Source organism: Perca fluviatilis, chromosome 17, assembly GCF_010015445.1.
Source record: "Perca fluviatilis chromosome 17, GENO_Pfluv_1.0, whole genome shotgun sequence".
In the NCBI taxonomy this organism is placed as follows: domain Eukaryota; kingdom Metazoa; phylum Chordata; class Actinopteri; order Perciformes; family Percidae; genus Perca; species Perca fluviatilis.
In genome coordinates this window covers 4,713,253-4,734,387 of record NC_053128.1, presented here as the reverse complement: position 1 = coordinate 4,734,387, position 21,135 = coordinate 4,713,253, and the positions used below count along the sequence as shown (strand labels likewise).

Here is a 21,135-nt window from a genome sequence, read left to right as displayed (position 1 = left end):
AGCTCTCTGAGGTGTAGTGTAGCCTACGTTACCTACATTTCCTTGCCGCATGCAGTCATATCTATATGAGTGAGTCTATCAATCAACTGACGTAACCTGAGTTACTCAGGTTGCGTGCGCACCATAGACATAATAGATGTAGTGCACACCATAGTCTGGATTGGGCCACCATGCTGATATAATGACACTGACTGAAACCAACTGAATCTAGTTGTGAGATGAACGCGTTGTCAATGAATAATAAAATCACCTACAATATTTACTTTGTCTGATTTAAGGACTTAACTTGATACAAACTCAGAGAATTCAGATACAAATTCAGAATACGGACCTGGAGCGCGGTGGCTGTAATGTTTTTCAAGTTGGATGTAAAAAATTAAGAACAAGGCTTTCAAACGAGTTATAATTTAGTTTAGGATTCATTAATAGGCATGAGTTGAAAATGGCTGCAACTCCCCCTCGGAGTTGAGATTTGAGAAATATGAGTATTAATATGAGTGGGAGTGTCAGGGGGTTTTGTTTACTTATGGTTTAATTCATTTAAGTGCTCGGGGGACAGACACCGTTGTTATTGCTCATTGTAGTTTGTAACTAGACATTGTAGTTTGTAACTAGACATTGTAGTTTGTGTCAACCCAAATGTGCCAGCTTTTCAGTTAATGCATATTGTAAACAGCTGGTATAGTTCCCTAAAACGATTACAGAGATGCTACTAGCATAGTCTTATATCAATATGGAGCTTAAAATCAAGTGCTATGAGCACAGTCGACCATTGCTTAGGTCACACAGGGGCACACAGGCTGCAACTGTTACTCTTGTGGATCAAATAGCTAAACACCTGCAACAACCAAGATCCTTTGCTCTTGTTCTTTTTATTGATTTTATTTCTTCTTTTAATAGTATGCAAATTGACACTCCTTTAGAAAGACTTTTTATGATGAATGTGAATGGTGGGCTCATTCACTGGATTAGACATTTTTTAACTGATCGCCCTCAGAGAGTTTTAATGAATGGGGTCTACTCAGACGAGCTCGTTTTAAATACTGGAGCACCACAATGCCGTGTTGTCTTATGTTATTTTCAATTTATATTATGACATAACTGTAGACAGCAGCAATGTTAATCTCCTTAAATATGCTAACAACATGGCTTTGGTTGGACTTAATGCTGCACATGAAAAAGGGAGGATATTAAAGCCCTTTGAACCTGTAATTATTTGTCCTTTATCACTAACCGACAAGTTCACAAACTCTCACTTGAAGCACTAAAATAGATTTTTTTTTAAACAAAATTTATTTTTTATGGGGGCTGGGATAAAATTTAGGGGGGGCTTGAGCCCCTCTAAAAAGGGTCTAAAATCGCCAATGAATATGCTGATGCTAAAAAAGTGTGGTTGTGCAGTTTACCTTTATCCCTACTCTAACCTTTGTTGATCTAAGATGTACAGCTGGATTTGGATTTGATTACTGAGGGGCCAACTTTTTCAGTTTCTAGTGCCACAATGCTTTTTTAAATCCCCCTTTCAGCCTTTCACGAAAGAAGAATGAGATTTATTATTATAAAATTAAGATTTATTAATAAAGAAGACTTTATTAATTATCATTTTTTTCACTTTGTCACACACACACACACACACACACACACACACACACACACACACACACCACACACACACACACACACACGTCCTATACACATGCCTTATGTATGGAGAGATGTCAGATGTCAGGTCCTTGCTCAAGGGCACATGAGCTGAGCAGGATGGGGGAACAAAGCTACAGCAACAATTGTCTTAAAACGGATATGCTATTTCGACCCTTAGAGTAGTTTTTTGTCCAGTTTATTATAAACTTAATTAATGTTAAGTCAATAACAACAACACAGTGCATATTTCCTTTTATCTAAAGATTGTGTTTGGCTTTATTACTAAAGGTAATGAGTGAGAGGAGATCATATACTATACACGTGAACGCATCACCTTGGCAGGTGCATTGAATGATCGAATTTGATTGGTTCTTGCAGTGTCCAATCCAGCCGCCATCTACTGACGTCAGTTTTGCGTCGAGCTCCAGTTTAACCCAATTGAAACCTTTGACTCCGATTTGTTTCCATTATGGACATAAGTACACCCTCAATGGATCGCCTGTGAGCAGCCTCAGCAGTCGTTAAATTTCACATTCCGCTTTCAGTTTACCTAAGCTAGTGCAACTCCTCCTGAAGCTGTTTCTCTTAGGCCTACTTTCTGGCCCGAAGAAGAGCGTTGGCAGCTGCAGCAGATTTTGACGCTGTGTGAATGTCCAGCACAGACAAACTGACAGCCACCATGTCGGGTTTAACACTACAGGTAAATGTAATGCCACAGGTTGTCTTATTCGTCAAATTAAGTTTAGTTATCATGGGAATATTAGGTGCCAATATTACGATACCAATAATATTACCCGACGTTCAGTTTAAAGTTAGGTTAAAAACAGTTGCTACTTTGCCATACAGGCGCACTGGATGTTCCTGTTTGTCTTGTTTGCCTCTCCTCATTGTTCCTGTCTTTGTGGTTGTCCGACAAATAGGCTACCTCAGAGTTTTTAATGTATGGATGTAGCTAACTATTTTAACGACTCCTATTTAAGAACAGAAAATACGGTAAGACTTAGTTACCTCCTCGACATGTCTGTAACCTTCTTCCAGAATCGGCATAGTTAATTTGTTACGTTATTCGAGCAGACACCCAGTATCTATTAAGTTACATAAAATAGTTTATTTCAATAGGAAGGTTAGCTAACACTGTGACATTTTGTTGTTCGTCTTGGTGAAAGAAGATGAATTGCCAAGAGAGTTTTAGCCTAGCCTTATTAAAATAAGTAATTTGTTCATTTTGTATTAGCCTATTACAGAAAAATGTAATAAAGTAGCTTAAATAAAATTAATACATTTAGAACTACGTCCTATCTATTGGTCACTATGGAATGTGTTTATAATGGGACCCAGACTTGACACCGCTTCCAAGGACAGAAAAAAGATGTACTTGTTTTGATTGGCAGATAGATAATAGCTACCCTTATACATGAGTAGATACTAGGGGTGGGGGTGGGGGGGAGAAATCGTTACAGCATAGTATCGCGACATTTTCCGTGGCAATACTGTTTGTCAGTTTATCTGCTTGACACTCCCATTTTGCAGCAATGAAATTGAAATGAGATAAACAAACCGAGAAATTTATCTTTTTAGATAAAACAGATGTTGACAAAGTTTCCTTTTGGGGACATAATTTCAAATTGGTAAACATTTGAAGTTGGAAAAAAGGTAATGAATTGCAATATATCGCAGAATATTGCAATATGTTTAAATCACAATAATGTATCGTGACGTAAGTATCATGATGATATCGTCATGAGGCCTCTGATGATTTCCACCCCTACTAATACCCAACACAAAGCCAGCCTACCACAGCAGCTGTTATTTTGCTTGGCAGCAAAGCCAATAACTAGTAGCAAAGGATTGATAAACTAATAGTTATATATATCTGGGCTTCGTATCCAGTGGTGGAGTAGAGTGATAAAATAAAATTATTTTATCCAGTCTTAAACAAATCCAACAATATTGTCATAAAACCTTTTAACTGTATGTTTATTGTTCCTATTTAGCATCTTTTCATTTAACTTATATTATTGCTTATAGCATGTCTTAGTTCGTTATTTATTTAAGGGTCCACCAGAGGAGTTTTGGGATCTTCCGTCAAAATAGACCTGACTGTCCCTTCGCCAGCAATATGTTTTCTATGACCCTCCAATATAATTAGGAAAAGAGACCCTCCCCAACATTTTGACACCTTCTGTAATGGTTTGCGATTGGCAAACATATCCATTGAATACTAGCCCATCGTTTTTAAACAGCCATGACAAAAATTAGTTAACATGTCTGCTTTCTCATCTTACACATCACACTCCACTGTTATGGTGTGGTGGCCATTTCAGTAGATTTACTCACTAACATTGTTGTGGAAACCGAATAAGCATGGAAACTAAATGCACACTTCCTGCATTACTGCATTACTTCAAATACTAAGTTACTCCTCTAGTAAACTAGTATTCACATGAAATAAAACAATAAAACATTGAGACCATTCAGCAAAGCACACTGGGTAAATTAATCAATCGCCAATCGCGGCACGGCTGTCTTGGAACACAATAGACAGACGGTGGCGGAATAATTCAATTGAAATGTAACGGTGAACAATCAGTGTTCGACCTACAATCTGTTGAGATGCCCCTCCAAACGCAGAAACATTAAGAAAAAAGATCTGTATTTTGCCGTAATCCAATGACACGAAAAAAAAAAGTAATCCACAGCGATCAGTAGATCTACAAAAAGGGTCATGGTGTATCCAGCAAGGCCTACGCGCGTCACATTCACCAGCCAGCTCCAAACAGGTGAACGAGGCCTCGCCACTTCGCCGTTTAAACAAAGTGGAATAAATGTATAAAAGTCCAAATCTACACAAAACCCGCAATCAATTAGTAAACTGACATCAAATGTGTGCTCCCCCTGCCCCCCAGCAAACTCTGCGTATGCGGTCAGACCATCTGGTAGCGAAGGAGGGCTGAGACTGAGAGCTACATGGAAAAATATGCACCAATTTTCATGAATACAGAAGTTGGGTGGTTGATTATTTCTCTGATTATTTTCTTAAATGCTTGATAATACAAAAAACAAACAAAAACAGTAGCCACAAGCGGAAATTTGCGGGTTCAAACATTTTTTCTGCTTCTCAAAGCACTTTCACTTGTTACAGGTACCTTTCACTTACATTCTTACACTTTGAGATCAAACTGCAAGTCCTTGGGTCGGACCGCCAACCTTCTGAATGTTATGGCGTTTTTCCATTACATGGTACCTGCTCGACTTGCCTCGACTCTGGCCAAATGGCCAAAGTCAAAGCCGCAAGCGGAGTTGAGCGGCTTTGTAGCTTCACAAAGCTGAGCAAAACCACTTCAGATGGTTTAATGCTCTATAGAAAAAGTGGTGAAACCAACCACACACCTGTCTCATCACTACAATAGATGGAGCAAATCCCGCGATTTCTCCCCCTTTATCGGATTTTAACGAAACTTCGTACATAGCCTACATTCAAGTCGTGGTGTTTAATGTCTCCATCAATTGTAGACAGGATTGCTACAACAGAACTTGAGTTATAGGCAATTCCCTGCTAGCCCCGCCCTTTACGAAGTTCTTTGATTGATGGCGGCCATGTTTTATGACGAATCTTGCTCATTTATAGTAGAAATGTGTATCTCAGTCCCGCAAGGCCATATACCAATTTTGGTCTTGATAGAATCATAATTGACAAATAGCTATTCATTTAATTTTTTTTTTTTTTTTTTACATTATGCAAATTAGCCATCATGGCGGACGTTTATGGTCCATGAGGCTTTTTTATAGAGCACTTTGAGCTGGACTTGTGTGAGGAATTACATGTTAATTGGACTCACCGTGTGAGGGGCATGCCCTTTAAAACTTCACCTTCCGCTAGCATTCCATTGACTCCCATTCATTTTGGCGTCACTTTGACAGCAAATAACTTTACATCTGAAGCATTTAAAGACTCTATTTGTCCATTGTTTATTTCTAAAGAAACACGACAATGTATAAAAGGCTCCAAAACCTTGTATCTCATGTCAGCCCATAGAGAGTCCATGAAAGCATCGGAACAAAATATTTCAGCAACGTTTTGCTCCTGCTCATACGCTCATGGACAGCTCCTACTCACGCTCTCCGTCTCTGCAAGATTGGGAATGATTCAGATTTTTCTTGGCACAGCTACCAGACAACTTTCAGACAGGTTGCTCACGTAGAAATCTACGTCAAATCTACAAATCTACAGTTTGAGGCTGCGCAGCAGCTGCGCAAGTATGCTCAACCATCACCGGAAAAGTGCTTCTAATTGAGTCTGTGGCGTCGCTGTGTCCATTTAATTCACTGTCCATGGTTCCAGCCCCCAGTAACTTGAGGAAAGGCATAATTTAGCATATAATGCTAAATAGGCCATGCCCACATGCACCAATCAATGATACTTCAGATCCTGGTTCCTACTCGGCCCCCAGACAAAGTGTACCAATTTTGGTGAAATTCCGTCCACCGGGTTTTGCGGGAGTTTGAACCCTAATTAAAGCTGCAAGCAGCGATAAATGGGCCCTCGCAGGACTTTTATTAAGCATGAGAAATTTGGAGCAGATTGGACGATATACATTTGAGTTACAACAACTAATATGCTCTGTCAAGGTTCAAAGCGATACCAAAAGGTGATGTGAAAACCTGCAGACTACTGATTGGTCGGAGAGAATCGCCACTAATCACTGTGTCATCATTGCTAGTGACAGACGGGGGTGTCCTGAACAAACCCGCCATTTTTAAGTAGTTTAGCAGTGTTTTCATCTCATTTGGCAATGGCTTGAATATAACGGCATTCATTCACAGGGGGTGTGAGATTGGGGTAGATAGGGGAAACTGACTGTCCTCCAGTGGTTCCTTTAATCTCTTTTAAACACTTTTAAGCTTTTTAAATAGCCGTTTTAAAGGTGCTCTAAGATATGTCACGCGTTTTTTAGGCTACAACATTTTTGGTCACATACAGCTCTCCTCACTATCCGCGAGCTGCCTGTCCCCAGAACACACTGTAAAAAAACACGGTCTCTGTAGACAGCCTAGGGTCCACAAATGGCGACAACAACAAATTGTGCCAACCTGCACCACAACAAGGGGGTAAGCGAGCATCTGGCAAGCGTAGCTCCTATGGTGCCATTTTGATGCTAACAAGCACTAACCCGCCGTTAGCATTCCATTGACTCCCATTCATTTTGACGTCACTTTGACAGCGAATAACTTTACATCTGAAGCGTTTAAAGACTCTATTTGTTCATTGTTTATTTCCAAAGAAACACAACAATGCATTAAAGGCTCCATTACCTTGGATCTCACGTTATGGCTCCGTAGCAGACATTTTTGTAAAAATAGGCTAATGAATGTATCATAACCACATGACTTACTGTCGCATAGTAGAGGAATTACCGTATAGTACAGGAGAAGCTTGCAGGCAGTTTCAACTTACATTTGTTGTTTAAGTTGAATTACTAATGTTAACTAGCATTTTAGTTAGCAATAATTAGCCAGTGCCTATGTTATCTCCTTACATATACCTACGCTCTCCGTCTCTGTAAGATTGGGAATGATTGAGATTTCTCTTGGCACAGCTACCAGAACACTTACAACTTTCAGACAGGTTGCTCACGTCACATCTACATCTTCAAGCTCAATTGGAGGCTGCGCAGTAACGCTCAGCCCTCACCGGAAAAGTGCTTCTAATTGACTTCACTGGTCTCGGTCAAAGTCTAGGTCTATTTATTTCACTGTCCATGGTTCCAGCCCCCAGTAACTTGAGGAAAGGCATAATTTAGCATATAATGCTAAATAGGCCACACCCACATGCACCAATCAATATGATACTTCAGATCCTGGTTACTACTCACCCCCAGACCATGTGTCCATTTATTTAACTGTCGATGCACCACGAAGCATACACAAAGCGTTCCAGCCAATAACCGACAAGAAGGAGTTGGGGGTGGTGGGTTAGTGTGCGGAAGCACGGAAGGGAGGGGGATGGGACGGGATGAGGAGGAGGGAGGAGTGAGATAGTCTTGTTTTGTTTGAAAATACTTTGAACGTCAACAAGAAGTAACATCACCCAACATCGCTTAGAGCAGTGGTTCCCAACTTTTTTTCGTTGGCGCCCCCCCTACTCATGTCTAAGAAAAGCTTCCTCCTCCCCCCCCCCCGGAAACCGAAGTGGAGGTAACTCTCGAGATAGAGCCTTACTTTCTTTTTTGATACAGAGGAGTTATCAGCGTTTTTCCATTTCTCCGCCATGTTTTATTCATAAAATAGTGGCGGCAGGAAAAACGAGGATAGCTGCCTGATCTAGCAGGTTAAGAGGTCCCGGAGGTTTGGCCTACTAAGTAGCCTGCCTACAATTTTAAGCGAGAACAAAAATACATAGTTTTTATACAGACTTTTGTATACATTATATATTCTAGTGTATTATCATAATTTAACGTGCAAATATTTTTAGTTTTTTTGAGGGGTGCCCGGACCCCAGGTTGGGAACCACTGGCTTAGAGCACCGTTTAAAGAACCAAACCAGGTTTTTTTAAGTGGTTTTCCACACGGATGGTTCTCTTGTGCCCGTGCCCCTCGTAGCGACCATTAACCCTAACCCAAAGCTTTGATTATACTCGCGCTAGGCATCTACAGGGGCCAGTGCCACGCTGTCGCAAACGCTACAAGCCTGCACCAAGACGTTTATTGTCAACCCATTGTTCGTTGCAATATTCTCCGAAACACCAGAGTACAAAACAAACAAACAAAAAAAATCTGTGACTAAGCAAGAAGTATTCGAGAAGAAGAGAGCGCAAGTAAAGGAAAGCAGGCTGCCTGGCAACAGTAGTAAACACATCCATGATGAGCACCGACGTACCAAGAAAAATTACCTTATCTACTCTAATCATTAACGTGACTGTTGTTTATCTCAAAATCAAAAGTACCATCTGTCTGTAACACTGTTAAGAACACGCTTTCCATGAAGCCAGTGTGCCTTTTTTTTGTTGAATTGGCATCGGCCACCTTGCCACCGTCGGCTGAACAGCCTTACAGATGGACTGGAGTATGTGATGTTAGCTGTTCACTTAATATGACATGTAAACTGCCCCGCCCATTTCTAACACTTAATGTGATTGTTGTGCATTGCTCCTGGGTTGTGACTCAGGTCGGAATTGTCATGACCAGGGATAAACCCATGTTGACTGGCTTTGTTTGAATTTCCAAAAGAAGGGTTGAACACTTGTCAGGTTACCAGGGCCCAACCCTGGTCATTGGTGTGAAAGAGGTATTAGTTGTTTCCACTTAATCAAATGGTTCCGCTCCTTTCTTTTTGGGTTGCATCAACCAGTGGACAAAACCTGTGCTTAATTTCCATTTAAAATTATAATTGCAATTTTTTGTCACATGGGTGGAAACATGGGTGATGGCTGTACTTTCTATTGTAGATGATGATTTCAGTTCATCTCAGTAGTGTTGAACTCTGTGGTAGCTAATTGGACAGCTGTAACGTTACAGCTAACACCGTATGACTTGGTAATTTTGGTAAAATTGAGGTCAAGGAAAAATATTCATGACACAATTATAATGCTCTCATGACAGCCAATGTTAAAACCAACCTCTTAAGGACAGTTTAATGTAATTTTAACCCATAAAGCTAAATAGTTTATTAAAGTTTGATAATTGGGCCTGTCATGACATATTTATGACAGGTTATATTGTCTAGGTTAATGTCAAGTTGTCATTACAAAGACATCGACAGGTTGTACTGTCTTGCTTAATGTCAAGTTGTCATAACACAGAGATTGTTGAGGTCTTTGTCATGACAACTTGACTTTAACAAATTAAAGTCAAGTCATGACAGACATCTCGGACAATGCTAACTTTGCATTAAATATGTCATAATTTACCGAATGACACTTAATGACAACAGTCATGAACACTCAAAATGAGTGATGTTATAATAATGTGTCATGTCAGTCTTATGCACACCCCTTCAAATAAAGTGTTACCAACTTTGTTGATCCTTCTTAGTGCTGGCCTTTGTAATGTTGCAGCTGCCTACATTTAAATCTCTCTTTTAATTTAACATTTTTTGGAGTCTAGGGTGAGGGTTATTTTATTGCAAACTTGAATTTCAGTTCCTGAAATCCATATGTATTCATAATTTTTGTTTAAAGAGTGTGTTCTAGAAAAACAACCATTTCTGAGACATGGGTAAGACAGCTAGACCCAATATAAGTGATAGTAGCATGTTTTTGTTGAAACAAAAAGACAGCTGGACTACTAACGATCACAAAACTAATGTAATCGAGAAAAAAAAAATATTTTGTACATTACGTTTTGCAAGTAAACTCTTATTTTGTCTGGATTAAAATCTGGGCAGCTGCCAAACGCTAGAGGTCACCCCAACTATTTCACTGCTGAAGTTCAATAAATGTAACATCTTTCCAAAAGTTAATGAGTAATCGTGTTAAATATTCGTGATTTCAATATTGACCGAAATAATCGTGATTTTTTTTTTTTTTTTTGCCATAGTCAAGAAGCCGAAATTACAATATTTTGTTATATTACGTGATACATAAAGAAATATAAAAAATACAACCACTGTGATCACAATTAAAGCAGTTGTGGTGTCTTTTAGCAAGGTCTGGAAGAGGGGGATATTCTCGACCCAGAGTTTCAGCAGCGTTTGGAAGATGCTCGTACTCTGCTTAGGCAGAAGATCCAGCGGGAGTTGAAGATCAAGGAGGCCGCTGAGAGACTACGGCGGGCCGTCACTAATCGCAAGAATGCAGCCGACGTGGAGGGCCAACTCAAAGCCTCGAGACGCAAGCTGGATAAGTTGCACTGGGAACTGCAGGAGCTCAATGCCAGGTCTATGGCCACAGAGAAAGACAGCACCACAGGTAACTAATACATATTCTATGCTGGAGTGCATTTTTTTGTAATTAACAATTTTTTATTTTCATTTTTTAACAAAACGTACAACTCGCAACATGAACACACTTTAGTCATCACCACCCACCCAAACAAAAATCAAGTTGAGAGGGCACAGTGTGTTGAAAGTCGAAAAGTAACTTGTAGTTTCTTTCTTTGTCTTTCAGTCACTTTCAGTCACTATGACCACTACTACGGTCAGAAACATTGTGCCAAAATATGAACAATAACGTCGTTGTCGACAGGCTTATCTGCTAATGTTGGCTACCGACCGTTACCTTGAAACCATCCAGCAAATAGACGGTACCATAGGGTGCCGTTACCTGAAACCTGTGATTTAACGTCACCGTTCATTTTACACACAGTTTAACAACAAAACAAAAAGCTGAGTGAACATTACTAGCAACGTTTTTCATGTTGGTTTTGAACGGTATGCACCCCCACTAACCTGGAAAACAATTTTAAAACAGTAACGTTAATACAGCCTATCGGAGGAATACAGCGTCTCCTGCAGCGGGGAGTCAAGGACAGAGGGACCGCAGCGTTCGCTAACATTAGCTTCTTGTCTCATCTGGGGTCTGATAAGCAGTAAATTCATCAAATTCAGTGTCCACAATGCTATTTTCCAATAAACTGTAGCTGTCATATTTCAAGGGACCCGCGTAAGATGCCTAAGATTGAGTGACAAGTAGTACTCGCACTGTTGTTTATTTGGTTGCCATGACTTCGCTAGTAATGACGTCCTGTCACTGTTCCAGTTGCTCACCCTAAAGGGGAGAGAGAGCGGATGACGGTTCGCTTGAGTTCAGTAGAGTAGACGGCTCTGCAGAGTCGTCTAATTACTTTAATAATTTTGTTTATTAGATCATTGTTAAAGTGATGGTTCGGAATAATTTACCCTAGGGTCCTTTGCACCATGACCTCGAGCCAAACACCCCCCCAGAAGCTTTTTTCACCTGGGTCTAACATTGGGCGAGTTAGCGTAGAGTAGCAGGGGCTGATGGACCCACGTTTGTATCTCGTAAATGACCCCACTAATAATGCCCGAAATGATACCAAAGGTCTACACTAGTACAAATAGGTTATGCACTCATAAAAAGGATGGATTGGAAAGTTTGTAAGTACACCAGAAGTTTATGAACACTTGCCTGCTCTCTGTTGCTGCTGCTACCTGCAGTTAGACGAGTGCTTAGGGCCGTCTACAAATTACTACACCGAAAAGAGTTACAACAAAAATATTTATTAATTTAATGATTAAATAAGGTAATGTCTCCAAACTTACCTCAATTATTACTTGTCTCCTGCTAGTTATATTACAGCACTTACTTTAAAAAATAAGTTAAATAAAAAAATATTTTTGTTGCATCTCTTTTCGGTGTTGTAATTTGTAGACGTCCCTAAGCACTCGTCTTACTGCAGCAGCAACAACAGCAGAGAGCAGAAGCCAGCAGGCAAGTGTTATTTACATAAACTTCTGGTGTACTTACAAACTTTCCAATCGTTTTATGAGAGCATAACCTATATTTTTTTTACATAGTTTTATGTTTTAATCAGTGCTTTGGGGATCCTAAACACACTGTTTTGTACTATGTCCGTGTTGCACTTATTAAGATCTCATCTGAGCAGATTTCTGTCATTCAAACAACTGAGTTGTAGTTTAAAGCCAACTTAATAAAATCTTGGGTTTTATACAGGCTTGAGTCCATAAATACAGTTAATTGATACAGGCACGGAGAACGGGAAGTGAGGCTTGATTAGCTCCGTTAGCGGTTAGCTCCGGTCAAGTTTATTATAAAGATATGGAGTGGATTAGACTGCTGCGGAGAGGGTGAACAACCAGACTCGGATAAATTACATTTGGGGAGCTTTCACAGTGGTGTGACCACTGCATTTTTACGGTTTATAAGTGTTGACGCGGTCATGCACGCAGCGCGAGACTTCACAAGAGGGAGGAGCTGGAGGCCACTGGTCTGTGTGCACTGTAAAAAAAAATAAAAAATACACGTTGATAGGAAAATAATATTTAGTTCGGGTTTTATCGACTTAGGCGGGACACAATCTACCTGGGCAATGCGCCCAAGTAGAACCTATGTATGGGAACCACTGCCATCTTTTCGCAAAGTGGTATCTGCAGATGCTTCCCTGAGGGTGTGGGGGGCCACCTGGAGCTATTAGCTTTTTTGGTTCTAAAGCGATTTCGTCTAGTTCTAACTGGCCAGGATGTTCTGATCAGGACAGACAATACAACTGTGGTTTCCTACATAAACAGACAGGGAGGGAAGCAAACAGGTCCCTCCCTGTCTGTTTATGTAGGAAACCACCGTTAATAAAACTGTCTTGCTTTCTATTGTGCAGTGTTAATTTGTTGTCTCTCAGAGCCACTCATGTCCCAGGCTGCCTGAACCTGGGGGCGGACCTTTTCTCCAGGGGGGGACCTCTTGTGAGAGAGTGGAGATTGCAACCACAGTCCTCTCTCAGGTTCACCAATCGCCTCCCTACCTACTCTCACTTGTGAGCTTTTAACATTACATTTTCTTCCTGAACAAGACAGTTGCGCCCCATGTCCCTTGTCTTTTGCGTTATCGGTTAATATATTTTTAATCGGTTAAGTTATTTACGGCAATTATCCAATAATCGATTAAAGGTGCAATATGTAGGCTAATACTGACAGATGGCATTTAAACTGCAGTCCTAATTCAAAATACTGGAGAGAGTCGTCTGCCCCGGCCCCTCCTCCCCAGACTCAAAGTTTACGGAGGTTGCCAGGTTGAGAACGCAACATCCAACCATGTTGCTAGACGCTACTGTCACATAGCCAGACATTACTCCACAGCGCAGCGGAGTAGCTAACGTTAGATGCTGGCTATGTTGACAGTCATAAAAGCCCGTGCTCACGCAGGGCTCTGTACCCAACTGACAACCATCCTCTCTTGGCTTAAAATTACTGCAACAACCGATAAAACATCATAACCTCGCCCTCCTCTCTACCAGACTGACACACACTGTCTTGGCTTAAAGGCACACGAAGTAGGAATTTCTCCCATTTAGCAGTGAAATTGTATTTTGCATTCAAACAAATAGTGCTCTCTAGTGCCTTGCTTTTTCAAATGCGTGTTGCAATTACTATAGATTCCTTCTCCTGTGGCTCGGCATAATCCTCATGATCCGCCATTATAAACTAAAGTGCAGTCCAGGCTTTCAAATTTGCCAGGGCGGTGACAAGCACATCTCACTGATCTCCTTCTCCGTTTCAGCTGGTTTCAGTCACGTGACGCTGGCTCTGAACGAAAACACTATACAGTGTACCTTTTAACATTACTAACAGTTTGTGCCAACTGAACAGACGTGTCCTGCTTGCCTGGTCCTCAGTCCTGCAGTTATGCAGTGTTAGCATGGCGGTGTTAGCCATTACCAGTCACAATCACTTTACTGGCTGTGTCTCAATAGTTTTTGCGAATAACCAACTTGAGTACTCTATATAATTCAATGTGAGTACATAGGGCTGGGTATCGTTCAAAATCTTTCGATCCGGTGCCAATTTCGATACCTCAGTTTCGATGCCGGTTCCTAACGATACTTTTTTTGATACCATATGTTTTAAAATCCATTTCAACATCAACAAAAATACATTAAACACAAAGCTTTTATTTTCCACTTTAATTGTGAATCAAAACAGTTATCAAAATTAAAAAATTCTGGTAAAACTGCTTACTCAGAGTAACATTATTAAAAGTGCCTTGCTTTGCAAGCTCAGCCTGTCAGTCAGTCATCAGGGCAGAGAAACCACCGTTCTGCCTGCTTGTCTAAGAGGAAGTGTAACGGCAACAGCACCGCGACTGCTTTTGGCCATTAATATCACATTTCGATCACATATTGACGCTTGAACCGTGACTCTCTGTGACTTCAACAAAATTGCACACAGTTTACTGTGTGTGTGTGTGTGTGTGTGTGTGTGTGTGTGTGTGCGTGTGCGTGTGTGTCGGAGCTCCGCTCTGTGTCAACATGCAGAGAGGACAGATAAGCTTGCGCTCAGACGCTTTTGGAGCCGAAATTTGGCCCCAAAAGATAAATAATTTTTCGATACTCGTAGGATTGGAGTATTTTTTGTCGGTGCCATAAAAGTATCGACGTTCGGTACACAGCCCTATGAGTACACGAAAATTTAAATGACTTAAAATGCCCGTCCCTAGTAAATTAGCCTGAAGCTTAATGCTTACTTGTTCAAGAGGAAATTAGCCAGCTCGGCGTCCTTTTGTTTGTTTGTTGCTTCCATGGCTGTACTACAGCTGTAGCGTGCTGGGTTTAGGTTTTTACAGGTATATCTGGCAACCCAGCCTGGCTGTCAAAATGGGCAGTTGATAACAACCCATAGGACAAAACACCAGAAATTCTGTCACGGAATGGAAATTTCAAAGGAGAAAATACTGGCTTTAGCATTGTTGTCAGAAAAGATAGAATTTCAACTTAGCATGTTTCCTTAATATCTGATGACTCATTGGGTCATTTATGGATTTACTACAGTAAATATATTACATATTGCGCCTTTAATCATTCATACCCCTAATTTCCGTTGCTATTTAAAGGTGCAAAATAAGGAAGGAGTAAATGGAAATGTATATAAATAGCCACTGCACCTGATTTAACACTACTGACTGAGCACAGCAGCAGAGGAACAGTGAGACAATGGCTGTTTCATTAGTTGTTCCCCTTCCCCTCGTTCATTTCCCCTCATCTCTTTATTTTATGTAACCGCATACGTTGCACTGGGGGCAGTTAGAGAGCAGAGTGATAGTGGGCAGGGCAGGAGTGGGGGAATAAATTGTAACGCACCTGCCCTTGTTCATTTCTAGCCCAAACTAAACTGAACGACCGCCAGTTGTAGGTTTAGCGCTATGTGTGTTTTATTTTTCATTAATCACGGCATTCTAATTCTATTGAGGCTTGGTAATCGGCTGCATGATTATAGTTAACTACCTTTTAAACAACAAATAGCCTACCTTATCCATGTGTAATATTCCGTGATTTGTGTGATTCAGATTTACACAAATCAATCAAAGCTATTTTGATGGCTAAAATATGCACATTTTTTCACTGTTTATAATGCAAATACCATTGTCACGAAGGCAGTGTAGCGAAAATGATTGAGAATGCCTTAAGGTACGTCCTTTGGGGGCTTAAAAAGTTTATTTCCTGTCCTACTGCTTTGAGTTTATGGTTTAGAAAGATTACAATCTGTATCATGATTTTTATAAATAAAATAAACGTAAAATATCTTGCAAAAACAGAATTTCTTTTACAGATAATGTTGGAATAAAGAAATTGCAACAATCTGAGTAAATATTAACGGAGTTGTATTTGTATATTGTATATATTTTTTCAGTAAAATATCAAGCTATCAATTAGGTCAGCTAAAAAGCATAAATGTGATTATTCAATTTATTCATCTTTTCCTTCTTTGGGGCGGGATAGGTGGGCGTTGAGCAGGACCACAGCAGCAGCTGCCAGTGCAGCTATAAGTACATATATAAGTATGTAGGTACACAGCAGTAGGACATTGTTCACAACAAGAAGCAAGCAACACACCTACTTATCTCAACGCGCCCTGTATCCAAGATGAATACGTGTGTGATTCAAGCCTATAGGCTTGGTTAGTTTTAAAGCAACCTTAAACTTACCTTACCCTAACTTAGTTTAAGGTTTACTAGGACTTGAACCTTTTGGACTTGGCTTAAATAAATTGTAGCATCAAAAAAAATCACACTGTGGCTGACAGCAATGCACACTGCTACCCCTGAATTGTGTCAGGGTACAAAAATGGATGCCCTCTGTATAACTAACTAAAATATCAATTACAAAAAAGTAATTAAACGCTTTAAATGAACCACCACTAATGAAAGAGAAAAGCTAAAGCCTAAACCACCATTTGGTTATTTTTATGCAGGTTGCTTGGAGGAGGAATACAACCTATCAGCCGAGTCATGTCAATGGGAAGAGGTTACATCACCAGTGGCTAGTCGAGTCAGAACCCTGAAGAAACAGCTTACCATGGAGACCAAAGTTAAACAGGGTGCTGAGAACATGATCCAGACTTACACCAACAGCTCAGTCAAGGTACAGTACAACATGGCCCAAATTAAAAACATCACAAGACACACACACACACACACACACACACACACACAAACACACTAGAGCTGAACAATTTGGGGAAAATATTTAATTGCGATTTTTCTGCCAGAAATTGTGATTACGATTTGATTTTTTTTCTTAAAAGTTTAGCTTAAGTTCAATATTCACTATGTAACAGATAAAACATGTCACGGAGCATTATAACATGAGACGCCATCAAAACTGCACAATATTCTCATGCAAGGATGAGATCATAGATATGAATTGCCAGCAATAAGTATTGAGTCAAACACAGAACATGTATCAGAAAAGCTAAAGTTATAATCCTAAAAACAATTCCAATGTAAAAATATCAGTACTTTCCTGTAAACTAAAATTTTCTTATATGCCTCAGTTCAATAGCAGCATCTACATGATGCACCTTCTATGATCATGTTAAATAAATAATTACATTTAAATTAAAAAATCTATCTATCTATCTATCTATCTATCTATCTATCTATCTATCTATCTATCTATCTATCTATCTATCTATCTATCTATCTGTGGAACAACATATCCCACACTGAAGTCATCCTGCTGGCACATAAATAAATCCTCACACATTCCTCGCATTGTTGAATACAAGCACCCAAATCTATTCAACCAAGAACATGCTTTTATTATATATATATATATATATATATATATATATATATATATATATATATATATATATATATATATATATATATATATATCTTATCGTGGTGGTGAGGGTTTGTGTGTCTCTGTGAACCTGAGGGCTGTGTTGTCTGGAGCTTTGTGCTCCTGGTAGGGTCTCCCAAGGCAAAGTGGTCTCAGGTGAGGGGCCAGACAAAGAATGGTTCAAAACCCCAATGGAAAAACAAGGTAGAAATGGAGTGACCCTGCCCGGAGGAGCCCCGGGGCCCCCGTCTGGAGTCAGGCCCAGACGGCGGCGGGCTCGTGTCAGCGCCGGGGGCCGGGTTTGCCACGGAGCCCGGCCGGGCACAGCCCGAACAAGCTACGTGGCTCCCATCTCTCCAGCCCATGGGCCCACCACCTGTGGGGAGGAACCGCTGGGGTCGGGTGCGTGCCACAGCAGACGCGGGCGCGCGCTCTGGGGACGTGGAACGTCACCTCTCTGTGGGGAAGGGAGCCGGAACTGGTGCGGGAGGTGGAGCGCTACCGGTTAGATCTGGTGGGGCTTACCTCTACGCACAGTCTCGGTTCCGGAACCGTAATCCTGGATATGGGGTTGGACTCTTTTTCTTCTCGGAGTTGCTCAGGGTTGCGCGCGGCCGGCGGGTGTGGGGATACTAACAAGCCCCCGGCTGAGCGCCGCTACGTTGGAGTTTACCCCGGTGGACGAGAGGGTCGCCTCCCTACGCCTGCGGGTTGTGGGGGGGAAAACTCTGACTGTTGTTTGTGCATATGCACCAAACAGGAGTTCGGAGTATTCGGCCTTCTTGGAGACCTTGAGTGGAGTCCTGCATGGGGCGCCAGTGGGGGACTCCATTGTTCTGCTGGGGGACTTCAACGCGCACGTGGGCAATGATGGAGACACCTGGAGAGGCGTGATTGGGAGGAACGGCCTCCCTGATCTAAACCAGAGTGGTTGTTTGTTGTTGGACTTCTGTGCTAGTCATGGATTGTCTATAACGAACACCATGTTCGAACATAGGGATGCTCATAAGTGTACCTGGTACCAGAGCACCCTAGGCCGAAGGTCAATGATCGATTTTATAATCGTTTCATCTGATCTGAGGCCGTATGTTTTGGACACTCGGGTGAAGAGAGGGGCAGAGCTGTCAACCGATCACCATCTGGTGGTGAGTTGGGTCAGGGGGTGGGGGAAGACTCTGGACAGACCTGGTAAGCCCAAACGTGTAGTGCGGGTAAATTGGGAACGTCTGGAGGAGGCCCCTGTCCAACGGACTTTCAACTCGCACCTCCGTGGGGGCTTTTCGTACCCCTGTGGAGGCTGGGGGCATTGAACCCGAAGTGGACAATGTTCAAAGTTTCCATTGCTGAAGCTGCGGGCGAGGCGCTGTGGTCTTAGGGTCTTAGGTGCCTCAAGGGCGGTAACCCACGCAACACCGTGGTGGACACCGGTGGTCAGGGAAGCCGTCCGACTGAAGAAGGAGTCTTTCCGGGATATGTTATCCCAGAGGACTCCGGAGGCAGTTGCAGGGTACCGGAAGGGCCCGAAGGGGGCTGCAGCCTCTGCCGTGAAAGAGGCAAAGCAGCGGGTGTGGGAGAAGTTTGGAAAGACATGGAGAAGGACTTTCGGTCGGCACCAAAGTGCTTCTGGAAAACTGTTCGCCACCTCAGGAGGGGGAAGCGGGGAACCATCCAAGCTGTGTACAGTAAGGATGGGACACTGTTGACCTCAACTGAGGAGGTGGTAGGGCGGTGGAAGGAGCATTTTGAGGAACTCCTGAATCCGACTGATACGCCCTCTATGTTAGAGGCAGAGCTGGAGGATGACTGGGGATTGTCGTTGATTTCCCGGGCGGAAGTCACTGATGTAGTCAAACAACTCCACAGTGGCAAAGCCCCGGGGATTGATGAGATCCGTCCAGAAATGCTCAAGGCTCTGGGTGTGGAGGGGCTGTCCTGGTTGACACGTCTCTTCAACATTGCGTGGAAGTCTGGAACAGTGCCAAAGGAGTTGCAGACTGGGGTGGTGGTTCCCCTTTTTAAAAAGGGAGACCAGAGGGTGTGTGCCAATTACAGGGGTATCACACTTCTCAGCCTCCCTGGTAAAGTCTACTCCAAGGTGCTGGAAAGGAGGGTTCGGCCGATAGTCAAACCTCAGGTTGAGGAGGAACAATGCGGATTCCGTCCTGGTCGTGGAACAACGGACCAGCTCTTCACTCTCGCAAGGATCCTGGAGGGGGCCTGGGAGTATGCCCAACCGGTCTACATGTGTTTTGTGGATTTGGAGAAGGCGTATGACCGGGTCCCCCGGGAGATACTGTGGGAGGTGCTGCGGGAGTATGGGGTGAGGGGGTCTCTACTCAGGGTGAGAGCTGTGTCCGGGTTCTCGGCAGTAAGTCGGACTCGTTTCAGGTGAGGGTTGGCCTCCGCCAGGGCTGCGCTTTGTCACCAATCCTGTTTGTAATATTTATGGACAGGATATCGAGGCGTAGTCGGGGTGGGGAAGTCTAGATCGGACCCAAATTGACTTTAAATACCAAGGTTCAAGCCTTGGTACTATACTTCAAATGGTATGCTAATTCAGCACACATCAAGAATTAACAGTGCAAGATATTGGCCAGTAGTCACTAGTACTGAATACCGGCACTTCTGAATTTTTATCCACATCCCCTTACTTCTAATTGATATTAACAGTATTATTAATAGGTTAATATTTACACAAAAGGCTATATATTATCATTTTTTGGGGGAAAACCAAGCAATTCTAGGCCAAATGAAAATGATCCTTTGTTTCATAAGCACATGTTGGCCCTTCAGATACCACACACATTTCAGACACTGCAATGATTCCACTATGATATTGGTAGTCAAATCAGCATGGCTGTAGTCAAGTCCACCTTTGTCGAGTCCAAGACCAGGACTAGTCCAGACCGTGTCAAGCCTGAGTCCAAAAAAGTTTGAGTCCAAGTCAAGACAGAGTCCAAATGAGAGACTGTCAATACCGAGACAGGAAAAAAAGAATCCTCTTCAAGACCACTTACTTACTTGTTTGTTTATAATTTATGTGATGTGAGAGACAGTATATATTCTACTTTAAGATGATAATTTTGCTTTATTATTTGTAATAATCAAAAGCAAGTGCAGAGTAACAGTAACAGTATAGGATCAAATTAGGCCATATTATTTACTTTAAGTGTAAAATTAAAATGTTCCCTTTCTTGAACTTATTACTTAAAGAATTCATAGTACAAAAGTGCTCGCTGACATTGTGTCTGTGGCCAATATGAAAATAATTGATGCCTAATGATTGAGGTATATGATGCAGCCATGCGTATACCAAGCGACCAATCTCGATGCCCATTCTAGATGGATTTTGAATTAAACTAATACCTGTTTTCTGAACGAGCGCGCTTCATCAATGGTTTTGTTTTGAAGTAGGAAGTTACTTCAGAACAACAGCATATAGTGCTGGACTCGGTCGAGACCAAGTAGAATATTTGGTGAGTCCAATGGCCGAGTCTAAAACAAGTCAGTCCAAATACCAACGAGTCCAAGACAACCGAAAAGTATCTTGAGTCCGAAATCAAGTCCAAGTCCGGACTCGAGTACTACAGCTCTGCAAATTAGGGTCCTTAGATTGATTGATTAGTCAGGGGCACACATATTCATATACATATGAATATAAATATAAATATATCCAAGACACATGCAATGATCATGTCATGCAACTGTTGAATTAGGGTGATGGCACCTTTTTGGGCC

The 21,135-nt window shown here is 41.8% G+C and overlaps 1 protein-coding gene across 1 annotated transcript in view; it reads left to right on the top strand.

Annotated features, from left to right (window-relative positions):
* The first annotated feature begins 2,074 nt into the window (after positions 1-2,074).
* pkn3 (protein kinase N3) overlaps positions 2,075-21,135 on the top strand; it is a 54,408-nt gene continuing 35,347 nt past the window's right edge. Inside the window, exons 1-3 of the mRNA XM_039779799.1 lie at positions 2,075-2,344; positions 10,286-10,550; positions 16,523-16,692. Coding sequence (XP_039635733.1) covers positions 2,294-2,344; positions 10,286-10,550; positions 16,523-16,692 — 486 coding nt within the window. The 5' untranslated portion in view covers positions 2,075-2,293. The remainder of the gene's footprint in view (positions 2,345-10,285; positions 10,551-16,522; positions 16,693-21,135) is intronic.